Source organism: Desmodus rotundus, chromosome 7 (assembly GCF_022682495.2).
Source record: "Desmodus rotundus isolate HL8 chromosome 7, HLdesRot8A.1, whole genome shotgun sequence".
Classification (NCBI taxonomy): domain Eukaryota; kingdom Metazoa; phylum Chordata; class Mammalia; order Chiroptera; family Phyllostomidae; genus Desmodus; species Desmodus rotundus.
In genome coordinates this window covers 106,224,453-106,251,293 of record NC_071393.1, presented here as the reverse complement: position 1 = coordinate 106,251,293, position 26,841 = coordinate 106,224,453, and the positions used below count along the sequence as shown (strand labels likewise).

Sequence of the window (26,841 nt, the reverse complement as noted above, 5' to 3'; positions counted from 1 at the left end):
TACATCAATATTGTCTTTTATGATAAAAAACACTGTAGATGTTACATGCATTACTAACACTAAACAACGAAATGAAAAGATAATGTGAAAAAGAAATCCATACTTATTTATATGTATAACAATTCGTGCATTGATGACAAAGAAGCAGCTAGATGATCCCTTTATGCAGCTTAGGGTAATGACACAACTGCCTCACGGCAGTAAGAAAATCTCCCCCAATTTTCCAATACATTTACTAAAAAACCTGTGTAAGGGCGGACCTGCACAGTTCAAAACCGAGTTGTTCCAGGGCCCACAGTATTTCAGAACATAAAATTAAAGAGCAGAATTATGTAACTAAGACGTGGACTCTTTTTCCTCCTATGGGAAATGTGGACATTCTTTTGTTTTCGAATACACATATTCCAATGAGAAGTCATCACAAAAATTAATAATTACTTTCATCGATAAATCTTTACTAGTTTAATATTTCTAAACACAATTGTTAATGTTATATAGGGGCACAATTCCTTATATTTAACATTCTAAAGCCTTGGTATATATATTTAAACACCGTCAAACTCTCTAAATGTTAGCTTCTATCTAATTAGCCACCAGGAAGGTAATTTTGTTCTATATTATGTGTATGTGAACCAAGTCTCCAAAGGTCTGATCTGTCACTATGAGGCATGAGATGAAAGAAACATCACTATTCATTTTTAACATCCCTCCTTTATATTATAGTTAAACATGTGTCTTCCTTCTTAAGAAAAACTTTCCTTCCAAGAATTTAAAGCAAGGAGACTTCAGTGTAATATATATAGGAATACAAGGTCCGTCCAAAAAGTATCCAGCCATGTACCATGAAAAATAGAGACATTTATTGAAGATACAAGATTCAAGAGACACTGTACAAAGGACAATGACACCGCAGTCCTCTTCAAAGTAGGCACCTTGGGACCTCACACAGTTCTCCCTATCACTATCAGCCGCCCTATTGTATTTTCCTTAATCTCATTGACGGACTGAAATCTCTTCCCTTTCAAAGGTGATTTCAATTTTGGGAAAAGCCAGAAGTTGCGGGGCACCAAATCAGGGCTGTAGAGGGGCTGAGTCACCTGGGTGATTTGATGTTTTGCCAAAAATCTCTGCAGGAGACACGATGCGGGAGCAGGTGCTTTGTTGTGATGAAGCTGCCAATCACCAGTTGCCCATAGCTTTGGCCTTCTGAGTCACCCGAATAGTTTCACAGAGGAATGTTCAAGTTTAATGTAGAATTTGATACAGACTCATTGCTCTATTTGCTCAGTCATTTTACATACAATGGCCACACAGGACACCTGCTCACTCAATGGCATCTACCACCGACTAGTACAGTGAGGTCATCATTGTTCATTCACGCACATTCCAGTCCACTCCCCTTGGCTGCCAGGTAACATCGATGTCACGCAAACTGTTCTCATTGTATTAACAATGGCTGGACTTTTTCCAGATAAACCTCTTATATCAAATAACTTGCTTTTATTTCTAATTGAATTTAATTCACCTTTATTGAATTATAGTTGACATACAATATTATATTAGTTTCAGGTATACAATGCAGTGATTCAATATTTTTATATATTACAAAATAATCAATACAATGTCTAGTACCCATTTGTCACCATATGAAGTTATTGCAATATTAAGGACTATATTCCCCATGCTGTACATTACATCCCCATAACTTATTTATTTTATAACTGAAGTTTGTACCTCTTATTCCCCTTCACCTACTTCACCCACCCTGCCACTCTCCCCCCCTTTGCCAACCATCAGTTTGTTCTCTGTATCTATGAGTCTATTTCTGTTTTGTTCAAATAACTTGCTTTTAAAACAACCTATTTTGCATCAGTTTCTCAGTTGGTGAGCAAGTTATCAGGATAATGCTCATCAAAAAGTTTAACGAGGGTTTGTTTTATTTTTAAACAGCATAAGCAAATATAGATTGTATATTTAGTAAACGCGAAAAGCAAGTAACTGTCCCATAAGCAAAAATCATATTAAAAGATTCCAAAGGAAATAGTATTTCAGTTATATAAATTTAAATATATTAAACATTTACTATTAATTTTTAATTAGAACACAACCTTTATTATTCCACAAAATACAATCAAACCAACAGCATTATGAAGATAGTTGTCATTGCAACTTCTGACAAGAGTGGCATATATTTTAGCGGTCTCAAGTTGCTCTCTACTATTTTCTAGTTTTATAAAACTTATCTCTCGCCCTGGCTGGTGTGGCTCACTGGATTGAGCATTGGCCTGCAAACTGAAGGGCCGCTGGTTCCATTCTCAGTTGGGGCACATGCCTGCATTGTGGGCCAGGTGCCCATCTGGGGGCGTGGGAGAGGCAACCAATTTATGTATCTCTCTCACATAGATGTTTCTCTTCCTCTCTTTAGAATAAATGAAATTTATGTTTACTTTAAATTAATAATTTCAATATCTATTTAAATTCCTCCCCCTCTCTAAAAATAAATAAATAAAATCTTAAAAAATATTCTAGATGTTCCCTTCACTATCTGAAGGAAATTCCTAGAGGCACTATAACCCACCTGTGGTCGGCTGCATCATGGCCCCCAAAGATCCCCAAACCCCCGTTCCTGGAACCTGTGCATGCTAACTTCTATGGTCAAAAAGGACCTTGCAGGTGTGATTTAGTTAAGAATATTCAGATGGGTAGATTATCCTGGTGGACTCCAAATCCAGTCCCATGTATCATGGAGGGAGATCACACACAGAAAAGAAGGCACTGTGAGCACAGAGGCAGAGTTGTGGCCACAAATCAAGGTGTGCTAGCAGTCCCCAGAAGCTGGGAAAGACAAGGAGCGGATTCTCACTAGAGCCCTTGGGGGGAGCACGGCCCCACTGACACCTTGATTCTGACCCACTGAAACTAGACTCTACAACTGTGACTGAACAAGTTTCTGTTGTTTTAAGCCACCGAGTTTGTGACAATACATTACAGCAGCCATAGGAAACTAAATACTACTTATACACTACATAATGCCATGTAGTAAATTAAAGGAGAACCAAAACCAAAGTAAATGCCATTGGTTATGTGATTTTCCTAAATGGTGAACAATTTTTGACAAAGTTCCAAACAAAACAAAATATACGTTTACATGGTAATTGTATGCCTTGAAAATTTGGTGTATATTCAAACAATTAACCATTGTTTTCTCAGCATCTACCAAACTGTGCCTAAAACACAGATGGTATTTAATAAAAGCTGGATACGTGGGTGGCTAATGGATGGATGGATTAGAGCTACAGAGAGAGAATATTTTAAAGGTTCCAAAGTCACCCTGCAGGCAAACCTTATGTATAAATTACCTCTGAAAATTTCTTATGTAGTTCGTAAAATAGTGTTCAACATATACACGACATACTGGACACTGAGATACCATTTCTCAATAAAGCCAAGAGCCTTTCTTTTTTTTTGTCAAGCATTGGGCTGGGCACCATACGAAGGATATGGGTTACTTCAGGGCCACGATGAATCCCATTCGAGCCGCAAGATGCTGTCACTGTGAGAGCACATGAGCACGGGGCCAACTGAGAGCATGTAGGTTCATTTTTCATCTCAGCGCTCACTGTGAGCATTTGCTTATTGTTTGGAATGACAGCTGCCCAAATTATAGTTTCATCTCTTTTCTTCCTGTCATTAGAGAGCACAGTGCAGTAGACCCACAATTAATTAAGTGGCCTGATTACGTGACTCCATCTTCAATGGATTGGTATTCTTGTCACATCCTTTTGCTAATGAGTAGTTCTCAGTTGAGCTTGATTTTTCTCCTCCAGGTGCATTTGGCAATGTCTAGAGACATTTCTGGCTGTCACAGGACTTCTGGCAACTAGAGGACAAAGGCCAGGGATGCTGCGAAACACCCTACAATGCACAGGACAGCCCTCCGCTACAAAGAATGATCCAGGCCAAACATGTTAGCAGTGGCAAGGCTGAAAAACCCTGGGCTCGATTATGTGTGTGCTCTGGTCGTGTAGTGAGTCCTTAAGGTCGCCTGCCTCGACACCAGAGTGAGCGCTTCCTGTAGCACAAACGTGTTGCTGTTGGGCTACAGGGCAGGGGGGTGTGGTAACACACACGTGTGCATGAGTGTGTACATGTGTGTGCACTTGTGCAGGAGGACTTAGAGCATTTTCCCGTCCATTCTTCCCCACTTCTAGTATCATGTCCCAGAGCTGGCAACATTGAAGTTTTTGCTTCGTAATTCTTTTGGCATTACCTTCCTAAGACTGAATAATATTCTTCTGCTTTTATTTATTGATTTAAGAGATTATCTGTTGCCCTGACGGGTGTGGCTCGGTTGGTTGGGCCTTGTCCTGCAAAGTGAAAGGTCACAGGTTTGCTTCCCAGACAGGGCACGTGCCTGGGTTGCAGGTTCCAGTCGGGGTTTGTGGGAGTGTCTCTCTCTCACATTGATGTTTCTCTTCCCTCACTTTCTCCCTCCCTTCCCCTCTCTCTAAAAATAAATAAATAAAATCTTTGAAAAATAAATTAACTATCAACACTTTATTATGAAAGGTCAGGTTTTAGCTTGGGCACACTAATCTTCCTTTTCCCTTTCTAATTTTCACTAGTTTGTATTCAGTTTCACTGCTTACCTTGTAACTCTAAATAACACATTTAAGCCTTTATTTTTGCTCCATGTACTCAGACAGCATTTCCTGACTCTCTGCTCTATATGGTACTGGTGCTCCCGCCATTTCTTCCCCGCCCTCTTCCTGTTTCCCAGTCCACCTGCCGTACTCTCGCATTGTCAAGGCTGCAATGCTTACTTTCTGCTTTGTAATTACATTAAAGTCATTCTTGTTCTACCTGTAAGTTGAGTCTAAATGTTGAAAATTAATGAACGGCATTTACAGGATATGACCTTGTAAGTCCTGTCACCTCAGAGCCAAGCAGTGTATTGGGGTCCCAGGACTCTATGTGCGCACTATCGCGGCCTCTGTGCCACTTGAAAGGGGCCTGTCCCCAGTATTCCAGTATTCTACTTTTCTTCTCACCGCATCAAGTTCTCTAAAGTATGCCACATTTAGTTAAAAAACTGAATTTAAGTACGAGAAGTACTCATTAAGACGAGAAGTGGCAACATAATTGCAGAGTAGACAATAAATGAATGACCTAGATGACACTATTAAGGAGAAAAAAAGGTGAGAGGAAATGATGGAAAACACAAGGAAAAAAAGGATTTCAAAATAATAAGAGTGCATTCCAAATGGCCAATTTTCTGAGAGTTGAACTGTATTTGAATAACTCATGTCCCTCAATCCAGATCCAAAGACAATATTGCTGCTGCTGAAACTTGGGCTTTGTACCGTAACCACAGTTTATTAATTGTCCTATTTCATTGAGGAAAAAATGCAAAGCAGACAGAACACTGGAGTAACTAGCTGGAAATATTCCACTACTTCATGGGAATCAGCTTTCCAAACGGTTCCTGTGGAGGCCAAAGTCTTGGTGTAGCCAAAACAGCACTAAAGTGTACCTTGATGGTACATTAAAGACGAAATTTTCCCCCAATTTAATTCATTAGGATTTACAGCTTTTCTGTCACCTCGAAAAACATAACATTGATTTCTTTAATATCAAAAAATAATTTCCTAAAATAGATCGTTTATGACTGCTTTCAGTTATTTATTTAAGGTGCATTATGCCAAGTACTGCTCATGTGAAGTCCTGTAAAAGACTGAGTGAATTTCACAATTTTCATAATTAATGTTATTCCTATTCTGTAGGAACATGCTGTTAATGTGACTGGTCATCACATCTGATTTTGATGTCTCACAAAACATGTTTCACTTTATGAATAAAATATTAAAACATTGATCATATGAAAGAGCAGCAAAAATATCTCATTAGTAGGCAAAGTGATACTTAAATTACTAAACACCAGGGAAATTAAAAACTGCACCTTAAATAAATCCTATCAGATATTTGGAGATTTGGGAACTATTCCATTGATACTGTTTTTAAAAGTAAAGTTTTGCCACTCCATTATAGTCACTAGAGAATATATGAATTCCCCTTCCCCCAAAAAGGGAAGAAAAAGAAGACTACACAACCACTTTTTAAAATTCATTGTACTCTTTTTGTGTGTTGCTTCATAAATCACATTTGATTCCTACTTTTTACTTTATATTGACATTTTTTATGTTATTATAAACATGGTTTTTAATGGCTTCACATTTCATCAGGTACACCTGCCATTATTTAGTTAACCACCTCACCATGGTTGAGCACTTGGGTAGTTTTTTTATGTTCCATGTAAATAATGCATGATGAGTATCTTTGCATATAATGATTTCCCTGATTTTTGCCTTCTTTCCTAAGATGCAAGCTCCTAGTGGTCAAATGTTATAAATATTTTAAAAGCTCATTTTTAAAAACAAAGCCCAAAAGTCAGTACCAGTGTATATGTTTCCAGCATCTTAATTGCCCAAATGACAGAATTTTAGAAGTATTTCACTAGTGTTGTTTTGGTTTATATGTTGAGATGATCCCGAAAACCATTAAAAAATGAGTATGTGGAGATAAAGCACTTATGTACATATTTCAAAGCCAACGTTAAGCCAGAAGCCGTTAGTCACAGCATGATGTCTCAGACATTGGAAAGGACTTCCGACTCCTGCCACGCAAAGGTGTGATGACAGTGACAAAACCGAATGACTGGCCAGACGTGTGGACTTGAAGGACAGAGCTAGGATTTGAACACTGTGCTCAGTCTCCACTTAAACGTCTACGGCTTTTTCACCCTAAATCTGGAGTGTGCTATATTTAGAAATACCTCTTTAAAAAATATTTTATTTACTTATTTTTAGACAGAGGGGAGGGAGAGAGGGAGGGAGAAAGAGAGAGAGAAACATCGACGGTGACCTTTTGGTTCAAAGGCCGGCACTCGATCCGCTGAGCCACCTAGCCAGGGCTAGAATGTTTTTTGTATACGGAAAAGGGGGGTATGTGATGGATGGTGCTGAGAATCACTGCTCTGGAGGGTTTCATTTTGAAAAAAATCACTGAACACAAGGGACCATTTTATTGTTTATTTCTTCATCATATCAAAACTTAAAATCCTTATAAAAGAATTGTAACCTTATTTTAGGAAGAAGCAGCTAGGGGACTGTGTTCTCTTTGTCAGTGAGCTCCAGGAAGGACCAAAATTCTCTTTGGATACAACAAGTGGTGAATCCCAGTAACTATCTTGACCCTTTACAAACACCTCAGTGACTTCTCACTGCCTCAACAAAAACTCCAAACTCTTGCCCTGATGGGTGTGGCTCACTGGACTGAGTGCTGGCCTGTTAACCAAAAAGTTGCCAGTTCAATTCCTGGTCAGGGCAGATGCCTCGGTTGCCAGCCAGGTCCCCTGTGCGAGAGGCAACCCGTTGATATATCTCTCACACATCGGTGTTTCGCTCCCTCTCTGTCTTCGCCCCTTCCCATCTCTCTAAAAATAAATAAAATCTTTTTTTAAGTGCCCTCCAAATTCTTTACGATCTAACACTTGTCTGTCTCTTCAGTTTCATTTTCTTCTTTGTATATTATGCATGAATAATAAATAGTAAATTATTTTTTGTACCTTAAGTAAAAGATGCAGTATATGCCTCGGCACCTTTGTACATGCTGGAATATCGTCTCGCATCTTGCCTGCTAGTCAGATTCCTTGTTAGCTCCGGCTCAGTCCTCCAGCAATATTTACCGACCCTCACTCCCCAACCCAGAAAGCAAATCACCCCCTCCTCTTAGTTACCACTGTACCTTGCACATATTTAAATCGTTACACTTATCACTCTACATTATAAATCACATACTCATACATTTGTCTCCCCTATTAGACTTTACGCTTTTTCAGGGAAGTGAGTCTTAGTTATCTCTGTAAATAAAAGGGCATTGAACAGATAAATGAACCTCTATCCTGGGCTTTAGTTCTAGGACCTGACCATCTGGATATATGTCAAAGTCCACGTGTTCAAATGTGAACTCATTTTTATTTTGAAGCAATACCTCCTGCTGAGTTCTTGTCTCCATTAATGACACTACAACTAACCCAGTGGCCATGCCGGAAACCTCTGCAAGACATCCTTAGGCTGCTCCTTCCCCCTTACTCTCCAGTTGGTCAGAGATCGGCTCCTCTCAATTCTAACTCCCATACTCCTTGGCCTGCTTCTTCGTTTTACTCCCCTTGATAATAGCTTGTTTCTACCTCCCACTACTTGCTTCTTAGTCCTTTATCAACAGCCAGGCCTGATGCTAACCTACTCAGTACTGCGAGTGCAAATTAGAGCTAGACAGAGAAATGAGAAAGGCATCACCTTCAGGAAGAAGAAAAAGAAAAGGGTTTCCCAGGTGTCCATCCGAACACAATCTGAGGGCAGGCCTGGACTGGAGGGCCGACTGTGCCTTTGTAAAAAGCACCTCTCTTAACTGGACACGGCTCTCAGACCTGCTGCTCAGTTTCTGTCCGGGAAACTCAGAAATTCCCTTTACTTCTCTCCTGGGCTTGATCTCCGGTTTCTTTGTTACTCTAACTTTGGTAAATGGCATCTTTCATTGCTAAGTAAGGGTGTATGGGAGATGATTTTTGAGTCCTTGCTTCTTTGAAAATGTCATTGTTCTACCTTCACTTTAAATGATAATTTGGCTGGGTACAGAATTCAGTCGTGCAATCACTTTCCCAAGATTTTTGAAGGTCATCTTCAGATTGGTGTGAGGGGCATGGAAGAGAAACGAGTGGCTACTTGAGAGGACTAAGGTGTTCTCAGAAAAGATTTACGTTCCCTTAAAGCAGGAAAGTGAAGGAAACGCTTAGGTAAGAGCCGAGGACACAGAAACTTTGTGGCTGGTTGACCGTGAGTTCTAGAGAGCAAAGTGGGGGGGGTCTCAGGAGTTTGTGAGGAGCAGGAAATGAGGTTAGAATCTGGCTGACGGAGCATTCTGGGATGAGTCTAAAGCATGAAGGACAATCTAGGATTCTTGAGGTGACTGACAGAAAGTGAGATAAATGGTATAATGTGATTAATCAAAATGACCTCCAGGCAAATGACGAGAACAATGAAATGAGTAGTGGGGATGGAGGACCAGGGAGGAGGGATTTGACCAGAAGCTGCAAGTTCTAAAACTCTCGTTCTGCCCTGGTGATAAGGGTGTGGAAGCCAGAGGAGGGGAACTTTGAGTTTATTCTCAAAACACAGAAATTTTCCCCAAGAATCACAATGAGCCAACTGTTTCTCAAATAGCAGTGTGAGGAACAAGTTTGCTTCAGTGAGAACTCCTAATAATAAAAACTAGTATTCACCACGGACCTGGCAGTTTACATACGTTGTTTCATTTCATTCTCCCAACGATCCCAAAAGGAAAGCATTATCATTACCATTTTATAGATGACGAAGCCTGGGAGATTAAAGTACCTTACACGCTACCTCAGCTCCCAGGAAAAGTCCTGATGGGCCCCAAACCTTATATAAAATCTAAAACAGCAGAATTTCATATGAAAAAGTCCTTTATTTTTATAAAGATAAAATTTCTCTTCACCTTTTTTCCTGCAGGCAAGTAAATAAAGAAGTTATTTTGTAAAGACTTATGATAGCCCTTCCTCTGACCAGTGAGTTCTACCTAAGCAAAATACTCCCTTCTGATAGTTCTATGAACTGAGGAAAATATTTAGCTACATGCTATCCTCTAGTATATATGTATTTTTCAGCAGTCTACCTCCACAGGAAATTTTACAGTGACTGGAGAAATTCAATCAACAAAAGGCAGGTGCATCAGTGTGTATGAAGAGCCACAAAGAAGTAAGTTCATAGACCAGGTAAGCTACAAAAATCATAGAAAAACAAAGAAAACCAGGGGTTTTCCCTTTCATTCTATATACCTCAAATTTACAGAGAAGAAGAGTATCAGAATTCTAAGGTTAAATACAGATGAACTGAAGGAGAACAATATATGTAGCCTTACTGGGAAGGCTTCATAAACTGAAGGTTACTCCTAAGTAATTAAAATTAATAAAATACAAATTTAGTTAGTGAAAACACAATTCACATAGTTGATTCAGACACTAATCTTTTTGGTAGAATCTGTAATAAAATAACTTCTTAAGGTGTAGATAACTACCACAATTAAGTAAAAATAAGTTTTTCAGAAAAAAGAATCAAAATTTCAAAAGATGTCATAAAAATTCTAGTCAAGTTGCAGGATTTACAAATACAATTCTTTTCACGCTATTATTCCTGAATTTGGGGTGACGTTGTGAACAACTTGTTTCTTTGAGATTACCATTTGCCTGTTTCCTAGTATTTCCATCTGCCTGCACTCTTCCCGCTCCCCCAGCAAGCAGGGACACACAGCTGGAGGTTGGGTGGCCAAAGGCGTTGGCACAGTTACTATAAACTATGGGTCAGAAACCGGTTTTGCAAGAGCCTCACCCAGGGGACCCGTGAAAAATACATCCCTGACTCCCACCTCCGATTCTTGGAATTAGAATCCCTGAGACTTAGAAATGTCCATTTATAAAAAGATCCGCAGATGTGTCTGAGGCAGGGACAGATTTCAGGAAAACAGACTAGAGCTATGGATGCTGAAGAGTCTTCAGATCCTCACGAAACACCTTTGGGTATCTCTCACCTGTTTCAGCCAGAATAATTCTATTTCTATGTATTTTATGTATCTCTTGTGCATCTTAAAATTTGCAAACTACAAAACCAGACGGAACAAAGTGAGCGCACCCATATAAATATTAAACTCATTATTTTGGCATCATAACCAACCTAATCCAAAGACAAAGAGACTGGAGAGATAAAGAGACCAGGACTGATGGACATAGAATATCCGTTAATGCCAAAAGGAAAACCTTGTAAAAGCAGTTCTGTAATTCATATGCTGTACTTTTTTATTACAACCTAAAAGAACGTATTCGGTACATGAATGAATTGCATAATGAAGTTCTCCAAATGAAAAAGAACATACATAAACATATTAATTGCATAAACAAGTGTCGCTTACAAAAAACTACCTTTTCTAGACCTGCGAGTGCAAATACAAACTAAGCACAGTCAAAGCTCAGGGACCTTTCCTCCTGCAATCCTAATTCCACCACCCCCACCTCTGTCTGGCAGACAGAGGAGACAGGGAAGGCAGTGGTAGATCTGGGAAGGTGGGCGCCTTGAGAAAATGATCACCCTAGGGAACATATGATCAGAATGAACACCTGTCTACTGCTTCCCCATAAGCACGAGATTTAGATCCTTTGAACTCCCTTCTGGTCCTTCCCCCAACAGACTCTAACCCAGAAACCTATGCTGAGTTGTGGAGAAAGGCAGGTAAGAATGCCAGTTTCCTCCCCCCTTCCTGTCCTTAGATATTCCCCAATACAATCGACTCTATATATCCTGACCTTTTGAAATTCCCTAGCTCAACCACCCTCCCTAACATAATGTATGCCCACCGGAAATTAGGTTTGAGACATCCAATGTCGCACGTCGATACAATCTCAAGAGGCTGCTTCATCAAATGAATCAGCGTAATGTTTTTACTCACCTGTCTGAATACACATACTAAGCAGGAGATGAACTGAGAAAGCAGCCAGGAGAGCAACTATCAGCAGCATGAAACTAAAATATAAAAGGGTACACAAAAATTTTTTTAACGGCATCTCACTGTAAACACAAATTTTTTCACATTTAAATGCTCATAGGGACTGTCTTTGAATAGTTGGATCATGATCATTAAAGAAAGTAAGAAGATACTTTTCTGTATTTACCAAATTTTATTGAAATGAAAATACACCACTTTTAAACTCAAAAAAGAAATCAGAAAGAAAAAATTTTAAGTAAAAACAAGTTTCCTATTTTAGCACCCGTCTGCTGATCGCTGCTTTGGCCATTCAATAATCTTGCAGTATTTCCCTTTTATGACTATTTTTCTTATTCTAAGTCTAAACAAAAGTTTTAATTGTGAAATCTCATTGTCTTCTCCTTTCTACTTCCCTCCACCTCTCCCCTTAGAATGATGTGTAGCTTCCTATCATATCTTTTATTTATAATATTGAATTAGGAATTTCTAGCATCTACTAGGAAATTGAGTCTTAATTCCTGCCCCCCCCCCAGTGCAGTTAACACACTTCTAACAACACAGTTTGAAAAATGTACAAACAATGTGGGAATTGGGATCCCGTCACCAATAATGGGAAAAGAAGTACAGTCCTCTGCTTATTCTCAGGATGGTACTGACAGAATAAGCTTCTACAAAGCTGTCCCCGGTGGAGCCCCCCAATACTTAAAGAAATTCTGTCTTTGTGGTCCATTCAATACTTATAAATGTTCAATAAGTAGCAAAACTGAGAGGTTACACTTTCCAGTAAACTAACATCAGAGACCTCACAACATAACAATTTGGTGTCACCAAATGGGAAGTGTGACATGTGATATGATTCAGTGAGCACACTCTCAGTGGTATACATCCGCATGTAAGACCATGGAGTACAAAACATGATTTTTCAAAGGGAACCAAAAATGAAGTCCTGTGATTATGTCTTGCCTAAGGTGTCACATACAGTTTTAAAGTTTTCAAATTATGAAAGTTCGTGCATATGTGCCATAATAAAAGCAAGTTGAGTTACTTAAAAGTTGGTTTGCTTATCAAGATTCAAAGTACAAAAAAACCCAGGCCCTTTCCCTCCCCACCCCCGTTCCTCCCCCCAGGGGGGGTTACCTTTGCCTTTGTCTCTCCTTAGCGCCAAGGGCCCTTCTTCTGCTTGTGTAACTTCTTTCCTGCGTCTACCCAACCCAGCTGGCTCACTTCTACTACCCCTGTGACTTGCTAAATAAACTTTCTCTTACAATTTGAAAAAATTTTTAATTAAAAAATAATATTAAAAAACCTAAATGAGACTGTGTACTTTAAATTTCCTAGTAAAATAGTTCTGCTTCTACTGACAAAATAAACTTGTGCATTCTTTTAACCATCATGCTAGATGCTGAAGATAAGGCTCAGCTCTAAAGGATTTCAGGGTTTAGTGGGGACACTAACTTGCAAACAAACTGCTGTATTACATGACAATAACAAAATGAATACACAAAGTACCATGGGAACACAGAAAAGCCAGGAATGTCTTTTATTTTGGGTAAACTGGCATATGAGCAGAGTCTTGAAAGATGAAGAGGAATAGGCACAGCCCTGGCTGAGTGGCTCAGTTGGTAGGAGCGTCACCCCATACACCAAAAGGTTGCCAGTTCGATCCCCAGTCAGGGCACGTACCTATGTTGCAGTTTTGATCCCCAGGTTGGGGTGCCCATGGTAGGCAACCAATGTTTCCCTCTTTCACTCCCTCTCCCTCCCCCTCTCTCTCTACAAAGAAAAATCAGTAAAAACATATCCTGAAGTGAGGATTAAAAATATATACATACTAGGTCTCTCTGGAAAAAGTCCAGCCATTGTTAACATAATGAGAAAGGTGTGCATGACATAGATGTAACCTGGCAACCAAGGAGAGCGGACTGGAATGCACATGCGTGAACAATGACAACCTCACTGTACTAGTCAGTGAGGGTGGCAGACACTGTTGAGTGAGCATGTGTGCTGTGTGGCTGTCACATTCAAAATGACTGAGCAAATAGAGAAACGAATCTGCATCAAATTTTGCATTAAGCTTGAATATTCCTCCATGGAAACTATTCAGATGATTCAGAAGGCTGAAGCTATGGGCAACTGGCAACTGGCAGCTTCATCACGACAGGGCCCCCACCCGTGCATCACGTCTCATGCAGTCTTTTGGTGAAACATCAAATCAAACAGGTGACTCAGCCCCTCTACAGTCCAGATTTGGCACCCTGTGACTTCTGGCTTTTCCCAAAACTAAAATCACCTTTGAAAGAGAAGAGATTTCAGACCGTCAATGAGATTCAGGAAAATACAACAGGGCAGCTGATGGTGATTGAGAGAACTGTGTGAGGTCCAAGGTGCCTATTTTGGAGGGGACTGAGATGTCATTGTCCTATGTACAATATTTCTTTTATATCTTCTGCAATAAATGTCTCTATTTTTCATATTACATGGCGGGATGTCTTCTGGACAGACCTCACATACATACAAAAGAAATAGGCATGGCACACGTCTGGACTCAGAAAGGAAACCAACACTACTTAACAGGGGACGAGTTACACAGAAATAAAAAGATTGTGTGCTTTACTTACACTCACAAAATTGCTATTTTTGAGTAATCTGCACAGCCAATAAATTCTGATTCACTTTGGCCAACTTGACACAACAAATAAGTCACTTTTAAGGTTATAAATGAGTGTGGATCAAGTTTCCATCTTTAAAAATTAGCCAGACTTTTGGATAAAAATATGCAAATTACCTATATAGCATACATCCAAGCTACAGACTAGCAATAATATAAAAATAGCAGGAAAATGCTAAAACCCCCAAAATAATTTAAGTAGAAACTGTTAAACACCAGCTCTGGTACTGATCTCATTTTTCTCATTTCACTATCAAAATGGAAAAGAAAAAGCAATGGTGAAATAAACAACTCACCTAAATCCAAGGATACCAGTATGAGCCATAAAATAAGCTACGCCAAGGATGCCACTTCCCATGATGGCATTCACCAAATTCAACACTGAGAAACCACACGAAACACCGGCGGATCCCTGTCTGTGAAGTTCCTGTAAGCACACAAATTTCATAGTGTTAAGTGTTTGGATGATGAATTAGAGTTCCACCAAGAAATGTTATAGAGAAAAATCTCCTGTACACTACAGGCCTTGTGTGACACATTAGTTGCTCAGTCAGCATTGGCTGGCTTCCCTCCCTTCCTTTCTCACCTCCCACGAGCACAGCTCAAGGACAATAGTTTCCTAGGAAAATCATCTCCCCCAGTATGTGATCTTGTGATTGCAAAAGATTAAGATAGGATAGGAATGGGGAAGGGAGGGAGAGCAGCCAGATGGCCTCAGCTCATGTGATTACTGAAGAGTCCCTGAGTCACCTCGAGGCTGCAGTACACAACTGTCGCTCTCCAATTACTAGTACTGCAACGCTAATGTCTATCTATATACTTAATGAATTAAGTCCATCCAACTGAGAGGATGGCAATACCTTGCATGACGGTATAATCAGCAATTCCTGTCCTCTGGTGAGAATATCCCTAAAAACACCCTTTCCCAAAATAGCATTTGGGAACAAAGTCCTAGAATCTGTAGAGTCCGGGGACTTGAGTTAAAAGGTTGAGTGCCCATTGTACATACAGGCTTATTACTGGGACACTTCCACTCCTCTTTCACCGTTAAGGATTTCTGTATTAAGATGTCTACAGGGCCCCAGTGACTAAGTCGAGGAAAGAAAAATTTTGTGACTCTTGGAAAAATCTCACAAGACCGGTAGAGGAAATAGGAAGCGGACAAAGATATCAACCCCCAAGCAGCAGTAATCTACATAACCCCAGGGCTGTTCCTCCGGTCGAGCATCTCGCTTGCACCTGTTCCACCGGAGCCTGCCTGCACCTCTGTCAGCTTTTCTTCCTAGGGCACCTTAGGGTACTATCACACTCCTGAACTCAGCCGGATCGCATCTGAATCTCTGCTGCTGCCTTTGGGCCCCAGGGCCCTTGCTCCTCTTCCCTCGTCATCCCCTTTCTTTTCCCAGTCTTATTTGGCAGGCACTTCAGGGGAGCCAGGTGACGGTTCGCTTCACCAAGCTAGCGAATCCAACTTACGTTGCTTAGCAACGGGCTCAACCCTTCCGCCTCCGCCTCTGCCTCCTCGGGCTGCTGGGAAGAGACGTACCAGCCCGGCTCGACGTTGACCCCCCAGGGCGGCTGCATACTGCTCGCTGGCCGACTACCAGGTCCATCTGCGAGCTTTTATTCCTGCCGTCTGGTCGCTGAGTCGCGCCAGAGGCGGAGCTGAGGGCCTGGTCCTTCCGGGTTCCAGCACCTTAACAGGGCAGGACAGGAGGGAATCGACGCGACCTGATGACGCTCTCCCCCCAGCGGCGAACAGTGATGATGCCATCCAGGGCGAACCCATCCACCAGAGACCCTTTTCCGAGCTGCACCAGAGCATGAGGTGAGGGATCTGGTCGCGGGGCCAGGTGCAGAGCGACACCGAGCATTAGGATGGTGATATTGGTTAGGTGGCGGCCGCGGTGCCCTTTTTAGTGCGAAGGGGCTGAGGTTACCTGTGTGCCTGGGGCTGCTCTCCGCCTCGCGTGCCTGGGCCAGGAAATGTCGCGAGGTCACTCCTCATCAGCCCGGGTGCTGAGCTTAGATCCGAATGCTGGATAGTGAAGAATCTGTTTATTCTTTTCAGAAGCTTTCTGATTGATCCTTTAGCCACATTTTTCATGGGGGAAGCCGAAACTCATAGTAATTTACCGAGTTCACACAGCTGGTTAACTGCTAGACCCAATTTGAACCCTGGATGTGATGTTTGATATTTGCTTTACGGGGTTTGGGGCACAGCCTTTCCTCTTACAATTACTTCTTCGGGTAAAGTAACTGATACTCCTAAAGGCATGTGTATATAACACTCAGTAAAGTCCTCGTCCTCCAAATACTGAAACCTCTAGTTACAGGTAGTTTGTGGCAGTGTAGCAGTATGTTAATAACAGGCTCTTAAGTCAGACCTGAGTTTTAATCCTTGCTCAGCCACTTAACAGCAAGGAGACTGGGCGACTTAACCCACTTCTGAGCTATAGTTTTACTCATTTACAAAATGAAGGTGCGATACCACACACCTCCCAAGCTGGATGTGTGTGTGGAGCATTTAGCGTAGCATCTGACACAATAAGCACCCCCAAGAAAACCCTAGGAAATTCTGTCATTAATAAAGCCATAAATATAATGACCGTTTCATCTAGAGATGACCCCTTCACTCAAAGCTCAGCCTTCTTCAGTTCCAAGTGTATTCTGTAGCAAATTGTGGGTGGAGAGGTTCATTGAGTATAGATAGGGAGGCTGATAGATCACTAAGCCCTCATCCTGGCAGCAGGTGGGTTGAAGGTGCAAATTTATTATTTACTACAATGAAAGTCATTCTTTCCTGGGAAAGATGGTGTACTTCTCACACACCACTAAAAGTTTTAATTACCAGCATTTAGCAGGTTATGTAAAACAGTATTTAGATTTTCATTATCAAAAACTACTGTGAACATGTAGATTGGTTTGTAACTTTATGGTTTTTAAATGGATACTTTTTTTTTTAGGACCTTATGGAGGCCATTTGGATTCTTAAGAAGACTTCTCAACTTGGAAAGCTGTAGAATAACCGAGTCAAAATCACTGATCCCAATACCTTGGACATCACTGATCCAGAAACTTAGCAAAGCACCTAGTGTTTTCTTGCTGGATCAAAGAAAAAGATTCTCAACCATGCCTGAAACAGAAACAAGTCAGAGAGATTCAGACTTGTTTTCACCACCCTCTGATGTTCGAGGAATGACAAAACTTGATAGAACAGCTTTTAAAAAAACAGTCACCATCCCGGTGCTTAAGGTGAGGAAAGAAACCGTTGATAAATTGATTCGATCCCTTAAAAGGGCAGCACTGCAACGCCCAGGCATAAAACGTGTGATTGACGATCCGGAAGATAAAGAAAGTAGACTAATTATGCTGGATCCCTATAAAATGCTTACTAATGACTCCTTTGAGGAAGCAGAACTCAGTATTTTAAAGCAGCTTAATGTCAGTCCACAGATATTTAAATATAATTTGGAACTAACTTATGAAAACTTTAAGTCAGAAGAAATCTTAAGAGCTGTGCTTCCTGAAGGTCAAGATGTGACGTCAGGGTTTAGCAGAGTTGGACATATTGCCCACCTGAACCTTCGAGATCATCAACTACCTTTCAAGCATTTAATTGGTAGGTATGTCTTAGTAGTATTCCTGTACTAGAAAGCAATTACAAAATTCTAATTTTAGTTTTTTTAAGTGCCAAATTGCAGAAGCAGGACATTTTCTCTCTCAAAGTTCAAGCTGGATCTTAAGCTACAAACCCTCTCTTTTGAGGGCCACTTTGGAAGACCCTTTCCAGAGTCATAGCAGGCTTTACGAAGCAGGTCAAGCTTTTGTGTACACAGTACATAAGCATAGATAACACTTGAATTGCTTGCTTTGGCAGATTTCTTTGGCAACTTGTCGCTTTGGTACACAGGCCTTATTCAGCCTCAGGACGATGTTGAATGGTAGGTTTCAGAAATTTGAGTGTTTCATAGTCAAAAATGCAAGACGCTGTTTACTCATACTTTCGTGGGTTCAGCTAGCGGTGCCGAGCGTCTTCTAATCAGCACCGTACTTTGTTTTTAGTGCTCCTAGTCTTTTTGCAACAGTGCTTGTGTATGTTGGTCTGCTGTAGCTGCAGGTTTGAACCTGGATCCTTCATTCTTGAGGATAAAAGAGGAGAACCAACTAATCAAAATTGTACTTGTCCTTGTATGAATATGTGATGCCCATGCATTCTCAAGATTAATTATTTTAATGTAGAGTAATTGTCAGAACTTCTGGGAACTATTTTTAGCTTTAACATACAGTGCTCAGAAATAGGCTGTTATGCACTTCCTTGGTTTTACTGATGGAGAGGGCTGATAATGCATAGTGATAACATAAATACTTAAGCAGATCCTTGTAATTATGACGGGGTGCAAATGTGAAGTCTAGGCTTTCCTACGAGTCACGGCCTGTCGTAACTCAAACATTACGTTTGTCAATCCTGTTTTCTAAACTTTCTTTCAAAGGGGGCATTCATTTATAGAAGAAAAGTGAAAAAGTTTCATACAGTGGTAATTTTTAAACTTTTATTATAGACTTTCAGAATAGGTTTTTTAAAATTTGATTCTTCATTTCAGACTAACTTCAGTACTTTAAAAATTCAGTTCTGATACCTGAAGCAGAACAGGATTAGAACAATGATTGAATAGAGTTTATTGATATCATATTCAAAATCAGGTATCTAATTATCAGAGAAATTAGACAAATTCTGGTTGTACTTCAGCATATCTGTATTATTGAGTACTTTTTACTAACTTATAGATCAAGTTACTTTTCCTTATGCAATGAGATAGCATGTAGATTCTTGCTCACTTTTTAACTGCTGACATAAAAAGTAGACTTTGATTAAAGGGCTCAATAGATCATTTCTGGTGTATTTATTACCTTTGTAGCTGTTTCTGCTGCGGCAAATATTTGACAAAAAGAACGATATAAGTGAGTGAAAATTGTATTAGTTGAAAACATTATTTTACTGGTATATATTTCCAAAGTGGAGGGATGCGCTTCACGTACAGAGTAAACAAACGTTTGGTTTGAGGCCGGTGGCTACAGGGCTGGTGTTTTCTGAGACCATTTGTTGCCAAGGTCCTTACAGCTCTTTCTATTCCCTATGGTCTGCCTGTTGCTGATTGTAGCATTGCTACATTTGAGATTTAGTAAAAAGACAGGGAAAAATATTAGGGAGACCCAAACTCCTCAAAACTGTTTTCTCAAACATGTACCCGTACATTTTTTGTGTGTTTGTATTGGAGGCTGTCAGACATTAATTTTAGTAATCTGTTGAATTTTTAAAATTGCATGCCATTTTACACAAACTAGATGCAGCTTTTATCTGTAAACAAAAAAAAAATAGTTCATTTCCATTTTGTATTTACGGTTTTAGTTTGTCTTTTGCCACCAATAGGCAGTATTTGTTACAAACTGTCTCTTCTTTTAGGCCAAGTTATGATTGACAAAAATCCAGGAATCACCTCGGCAGTAAATAAAATCAACAATATCGATAATACGTACCGCAACTTCCAAATGGAAGTGCTGTCTGGCGAGGAGAACATGACGACCAAGGTATGGAGCACGTCACCGTCTCCTAGTATATCAAGATTAATGTTTAGGGTCAGAAAAGACGACAAAGATTAAGATACTGTCAATAACCAGTATTCAGTAGGTGAGAATGCGAGCATTTACTTATACTGCTGATGGGAGTTCAAATTTGATCCATTCAGGAAGAGTGTATGGTAATATATTGTGGTTTTGAACAGGTGTGTCCTTTGACCTAGCATTCCAATTGTAGGAAGTTGTCCCAAGGATATAATTAAAGAAAACTGTAATGATGTACACACTGGGTTCTTCACCATTATTTTTATATTAACAAAATAAACGAATGGAGTTCATTAGTAGAGAATTGATTAAATTCTGGCATACCAATACAGTGGAAGTCCATCATTAAAGGTTATCTAACTCCATACTTATTAAAATTGCCATTGACAGGCGAGGCAACAAAGAAGCAAGGATATAACGTGGTCCATTTTGACTAAATACCTATGTAAATATGCACATACATCCATCAGCATGTTAACAGTGAGCACATTTTTATTTGATGTAGTTACTGGTGACCTTTGTTATAATCTTTATATTTTTCTACTGACTACATATTTCTTTTATAAGAAAAACACATCTATTTCAAAGAAAAATAATTTAAAATACATAGGAACAGATTCCTGATATAAGACACTTTTCTACTCCTCTACCACCAAAATCCTCTGGAGTGCTAGATATAATAAACTTTTTTAAGCTAAAAGTCTTAGATAATGATGTGTCAACATTATGTGAAATTCTGTACCCAAGGTAGGAAATAGGCTAAACTTTATAACTTGACAAATTTTAATAACAAAGGCCACTCTTAAAATGTTACATATCTTTGATTTTATGTATTTACTTTAATATTTTATTTATTTGTTTTTAGAGAGAGGGGAAGGGAGGGAGAAGGAGAAACACTGATTGGTTGCCTTTTTCACACTCCCAACTGTGCGTATACATCGAACCTGTGACCTTTCGGTTTGCGAACAGCGCCCAACCTACTGAGCCAAACCCAGTCAGGGCTGTTTCATATCTTTTAAACAGGACTTTGTAAAACTCAGAACAGAGTTTATTTTATACATAATAATTATTTTTTAGTTTCTTGGCCACACAAATTCAAATGCATATTATTTTAAGTATATTATTATTTCTCCATAACTTAGTAGTATTACAATATTACTGGTTGGCTAAAATGACCATTTCATTTTTTCCATAAAATAATAAGACATTTTCCAGTTTCATCAATAACTTTATTGATTTGGATATTTTGAGTATGTCAGCCATCTCCCACATGGTATAACGTTAGTTGTTCTCAATTAATGTCTTGATTTGATCACTGTCAACTTCAACTGGTCTACCCAATTGTGACGAATCACCCAGCGAGAAATCTCCAACACGAAACTTTGCAAACCACTTTTGACACGTTCTATCAGTCAGCTCCTTCTCCATACCCTGCACAAACCTTTTTTTTTGCATTTCAATTGCATTTTTACCTTTCTTGAAATAATAAAGCATAATATGCCAAAAATGTATATTTTCTTCCATCTCCAATATTAAAAGGCCACCCAAAAATTCACCAATTTTGATTTTTTTTTAAAATGCACACTGATATGACAGCTGTCACAATGCAGTGACAATACATTTGTGTCACAATGCAATAAAATTGTTTCGAAGGAAGTTAAAGGCAATTAAACACTAGTAGAGCCATTATATGGCTGGAAAAAAACCAAATGAACTTTTTGGCCAACCCAATAAACTACCATTTATTACACACTTACTGTTAGGCCCTGAGCTAAATACTTGAAAGGTAACAAATCTTAAGAAGCCCACGAGATAATGATGGTTATTTTTAATATGCTCTTTATGCAGATGAAGTAACACGGAATGACTGGGCGGGATGTTTAGAGCCAGGCTTCTGACTCGAGTCCATTTATGGTCTTTCCCCGTATACCAAACCCCTACTGCCTCCTGCTTGTGTAAAATGTATGAGGTGTGTTACACAAGTGAAATTTGCATGTGAATCCTTGGGTAACACCAGTGTTTACTTCAGCTGGCATTAAGGCGTACCCTTCAGTCGTGCTGATTGAGCATCGTGCATGTTCTTCACCTGGTACTGACTCTTAGGGAACAGGTAACAACATTGTCCTCCTTAAGAGAAAATCTAAAAGTCCTGAGAAACTTCTGTTATTTTATGAATGCCTTACCACTGATTCCCTAAATCATAATATTTGTTCTTAGGACATATTTTATACCTAATAATTTTACCATAAAATAATTGTTAAAAATTAGTATAATTTCTGTGCTCCAAATAGAGTCACCTTTAACTTTAGGACTCATGCAAAATTTAAATACTGTATGTGTATATTGTGAGTAAAATGATTCCCGAAAGTGAATTTGGCAGAAATTAATGCTGACTAAGGGAGTGAGGTAGCAAAAACAGCATGAATTAAACCAGAAGGTTCTTAGAATCTAACTTTCAAATTAGATCTATGCCTCACTTTAAGGACCTTAAAAGGGAAAGAGACAGGAGATTCCAGGGAAAGCAGTCACCAGACATATTTAAACCTCCCAGGTTACATACCCAGACAGACTTAGTTGGCAGAATCATGAGGAAGCATTTCCAACTCTGGAACCTTAATAATATTGCCATGGCATCTGATGTGGTTGGGGGGACAGGGGTATGTGTGCAAATATGGAATTAAAGTCCATGAAAGTAGAATGTAGAAGATATGTCTATCAGATTTATAGGACTTTCTGGCCTTTGGTTTTTAATGAATTAAAATTAGGAAAGGAGAAAATAGGAGAATGATTTGTTCTATACACTGGTTCTAATTTATAGGCATGAAACTTGCAAAGTCCCAGTAACTACCTAAAAACATAGCAAAATATCTGAATATTGAATGATACATGATACATCGTGCCTCCCTCTTACAAACTGAAAACAAAGTAAGGAGGAAAGCTTGTTTGCTGTGTGGAAGTGCTGTCTGCAGCTTAGCTACCTAGCGGGAAGATACATGCAGTGTGTTTCAAATTGCAGGTTTTTTCCTCTCCTTCAGGCCAGCCCATCAATTGGCCTATCTGAAAAATTCCTCATGTGATTTGGGAACCGTTTTATGGCCCTTTAGGATGGATGAGATAGGGAGTCATTTGACTTTGAAAGATGACTTCTCATGAAAAAGTCTAATGCAGGTTATTAATTGGCCTCAAGTATAGCATAAATACCAGAATTCTAATTAAAATGCCTGTTACTTGCTCTTAATAGTGTAGTAAATTGAAATGTGTGTCTGTGCGTGGGTGCATCTATCTGTATCAGTGGCTGTGATTTCAGACTAGGCAGATAAACCAAAAGCTTAATTTGTTTTTCAGGTTCGCGAAAACAACTACACCTATGAATTTGATTTTTCAAAAGTCTATTGGAATCCCCGTCTGTCTACAGAACACAGCCGCATCACAGAACTTCTCAAACCTGGAGATGTCCTATTTGATGTTTTTGCTGGGGTTGGGCCCTTTGCCATTCCAGCAGCAAAGAAAAACTGCACTGTATTTGCCAATGATCTCAATCCTGAATCCTACAAATGGCTATTGCACAACTGTACATTAAATAAAGTGGAAAAAAGGGTAAAAGTCTTTAACTTGGACGGGAAAGACTTCCTCCATGGACCGGTCAGAGAAGAGTTAATGCAGCAGCTGGGGCCACTGTCAAAAGAAAGAAAACACTCTGTGCACATTGTCATGAACTTGCCAGCAAAGGCGATCGAGTTCCTCGGTGCCTTCAAATCACTTCTGGATGGGCAGCCGTGCGGCAGTGAGCGCCTTCCCATAGTACACTGTTACAGCTTTTCCAAAGACGCTAATCCTGCTGAGCATGTTCAGCAACAAGCTGAAGCTGTATTAGGCATTTCCTTGGCCGCGTGCAGTTCAGTCCACCTAGTGAGAAATGTGGCCCCTAACAAGGAAATGTTGTGCATCACCTTTCGGATTCCTGCTGCTGTCCTCTACAAGAACCACACCCTAGATCTAGGTGAGCAGTGTCTGGGAGATTAAATGTGAACTGTAATACCTTTCATGTACCCTTCTTAGCCTATGTATTATTTATTAAGTTTGGAATAGGTTAAACTAATTCTAGTCAGATATTTCAGTTTAGGGCCCCTTGCCATTTGCGACTAGCTTCTCCCAGTGTAACAAATTTTAGTATGTCACACTGTTCACAGTACAAGATTATTTCATTACAATAATAAATCCACAGGATTGTTACTATTTCATATATAAGTTGAATAGCTTAAAAACCTTTAAAATGCCTATATTATTTGCTTTTGTAAAGTATTCTCAAATGCTAAGCGTCTTATCTGATAAAGGTTTTCTCGATTTGTTACAGAGAGTCACGAAGACCCTCCGCCTCTTAAACGCCAGAGGACAGACAAAGCCTTTTCAGAAGAAAAAACAGCAATTGCTTAATTCACTTATTAGAAATGTTTTCGCCATCTCCCTACTAGATCGTCATGTAGTGAAATATAATTTGTATGATTTCATAAAATTTTAGCATTTAGTTACCTTGGTATTGAACTGTTATGTTTTACCCATGCTGGCTTATAAATCGGGGATTACCAAATTAAAGTTTAAATGAAATAAGTCTACTAAACGTTTTTATTACCTAAATTATGCTGTATAACTATAATTTTATAATCTAAATTATTTAAATAAGTTTAAATATGTCTGCCTCTTGGGAAAATATATTTTGAAGGTAGGATAGCTACATGCCAACTCAGAAGCACTAATGATAACACTGCGGTTTTCCTTAGCTAAGGACTGAGCTAAGTTTTATATGGTACTCTTGTATCACTATAAACTTAATAACCACTATTTAGATCAGGGATATGCAAACCATGTCTGGCAGGTCAAATCCTGAGTTGACAGATGTCACAAGTAACTGCTCAGTTCTTGTTCATCTGAGGCGTTGATACTGAGTTTGAAGTTTCTAAAGAATTAGCCCCTGAATACTCTGCATGAAACACCCACCAGTGAATATTTTCAAAAACGCTGAGAAAACTAACTGTACAACCTGAAGTAGGATCTGCTAAGATGTTCTAACGGATGGTGGTAAGACCTGGTTGGAGAAATGTACAAAGCTTGCGAAAATGTGGTGTTTTAAACCTACGCTTATTCACTCTCTCACCAGCAAGTACCGTATAGAAAAATTTTTAATCTATCATATGTTACTGAACCAGTAGCATCGATGGTAAAGTTCATTTATTTTCATGGACTCGAACCATTCTGTAGTCCTTGAATTTTGTCAGAAGTTGAAGCTGAATTTGCTGACTTGCTTGATTTAAATCTGCTTTGCTTAGCAATTATAAAGTTTGATTGCAATTTCTTTTTGAGATCACGGTCAAGAAGAACCAACCTTCAACACTATTCTTAGTACACTGAACAGCTTTAGAAATTAGCTTTTGCTAAAGGTCATAATATTTCTTAAAGATTCAGCAAACATAACCAACGTGAAAACATACCGCAGCAGTCACTGCAGCGGACGTTCGAATCACAGTATCCCGTGCTGTGCATTTCTCATGCTGCCAGCTCATGGCTAAGACAGTGAAGATTTCCCTGCTCACACAAATAGCAGTGGACATACTTTCTGAGTTCAGCATTTTGGGGACCTTGGTGCAAATGCAAAGGAAATTTCCCTATTTCAAAATACATTCAACTACAACAGAGCTTCCATCTAATCTTCAATTGAAAGTCAGTAATGCTCCATGTAATGCCATTACATGGTACCAAGGGAAGAATAGTAAGAGTTTTACAAATGCCTTCCAGGTCATGCATGTGCTCAGCATCATATGCTTCTGGATCGGTATCAGCATTAGGCAGTATCTATCTGTGTTAAAAGACATTTATGTAAAGGTGAAGTGTGTAAAATCTCAGCAAATAACCATTGACAGGTGATACTTTACAGTTGATTTTAATAAGAAACATTTAGAACCCCGATTAAAGGGAATGTTATTCCCCCCAAAAAGGGCATTACAAAAAATATACTGTTATATTTGGAATTGTGTTAATTTAAAAAACTGTACCAATTTATCTCTTGTTATATAAATACTCCCCCTTTAATGCCCTCAATTTTGCCTCTTAGCCCACAAAGCCTAAAATACGTACTGTCCAGCCTTACAGAAAGTTTGAGGACCCTTGATCCAAGTCATTAATTACAAACTCAAATGCCTTCAGAGGCCAGGCAGGTAACATAAATAGATGAAGACAATAAATAATAAAAAGTAATGGGGAAGTAATGAATTGGAGTCTTTATTCCTTATCTAAAGGCACTTTAAATTGTTTTGAAATTCAACCCAACATATCCTCTGCCAGAGCTTGAGGGCTAATTCAGCCAAGGATTGCTAGTTTGAGACTGACTTTCTTACCCTCCGTGCCCTCCCAGGGAGAAGTAAGGATCAGGACACTTTCTGTAATGGGCCACATAGTATCGTGGGCTTTGCAAGCCATAAGGTCTGTAGCTTCTCACTCTGCCAGCAATAGCCCAAAGGCAGCCACAGACAATACATAAACACTGTGTTCGCCAAAAAACTATTTACAGACACTAAAATTTGAATTTCATATGCTTTTCCCATGTTAAAAAGTTTATTAATCCTGGGTTTTTTCGAACTTAAAAAGGTGACACCAATTTTAGCTTACAGAGCATACAGAAGCAGGCAGCAGTTGCGTTTGTCCAGGGGTCAATAGTGCCCCCTCTCCTTATCTAGATGAAGAGAATTAATTTGCAAGTAGGAATAAAGTTTTCTTCTAGAACTGTACATGGAGTGTGGGTACAAGTGGTGTTCTCATTTGTACAAGTGGTAAGATCCCCCCTCCATTTCGTCATGCCTCAACTAGACGAAACATGCAGCACACAGTTGTACAGCTACACAATCCTCGCTTAAATGCTTCTATTAACATTTTAACCCCTCCCCTCT

The 26,841-nt window shown here is 39.4% G+C and overlaps 2 protein-coding genes across 6 annotated transcripts in view; one reads left to right on the top strand and one right to left on the bottom strand.

The window, feature by feature from the left end:
- The window catches only part of SLC38A6 (solute carrier family 38 member 6), a 61,787-nt gene extending 45,831 nt beyond the window's left edge, over positions 1-15,956 (bottom strand). For 3 of the 5 annotated variants that reach the window (XM_024567626.4, XM_045201446.3, XM_045201449.3), the window contains exons 1-3: positions 15,758-15,886; positions 14,578-14,708; positions 11,578-11,651 (exon numbers count right to left, since the gene is read on the bottom strand). In XM_024567626.4, coding sequence (XP_024423394.1) covers positions 11,578-11,651; positions 14,578-14,708; positions 15,758-15,865 — 313 coding nt within the window. In that variant the 5' untranslated portion in view covers positions 15,866-15,886. Of the gene's footprint in view, positions 1-11,577; positions 11,652-14,577; positions 14,709-15,520; positions 15,726-15,757 lie in introns of those variants that run through there. The other 2 variants (XM_045201447.3, XM_045201448.3) reach the window with 2 other exon arrangements.
- Positions 15,957-15,961: 5 nt separating this feature from the next.
- On the top strand, positions 15,962-26,314 carry TRMT5 (tRNA methyltransferase 5). Its single transcript, XM_024567622.4, has 5 exons — positions 15,962-16,109; positions 17,248-17,903; positions 19,746-19,870; positions 23,249-23,903; positions 24,258-26,314. The coding sequence occupies exons 1-5, from the start codon at positions 16,105-16,107 to the stop codon at positions 24,335-24,337; spliced, it is 1,521 nt and encodes a 506-aa protein (XP_024423390.2). The 5' UTR covers positions 15,962-16,104; the 3' UTR covers positions 24,338-26,314.
- Positions 26,315-26,841: the final 527 nt, after the last annotated feature.

What these genes read in the sequence shown, in the direction of transcription:
- TRMT5 (XM_024567622.4), top strand. An exon ending in ACCTTTCAAGCATTTAATTG is followed by an intron (nt 17,904 to 19,745) that starts GTAGGTATGTCT and finishes CTCTTCTTTTAG; the next exon opens with GCCAAGTTATGATTGACAAA. An exon ending in AGGAGAACATGACGACCAAG is followed by an intron (nt 19,871 to 23,248) that starts GTATGGAGCACG and finishes TTTGTTTTTCAG; the next exon opens with GTTCGCGAAAACAACTACAC.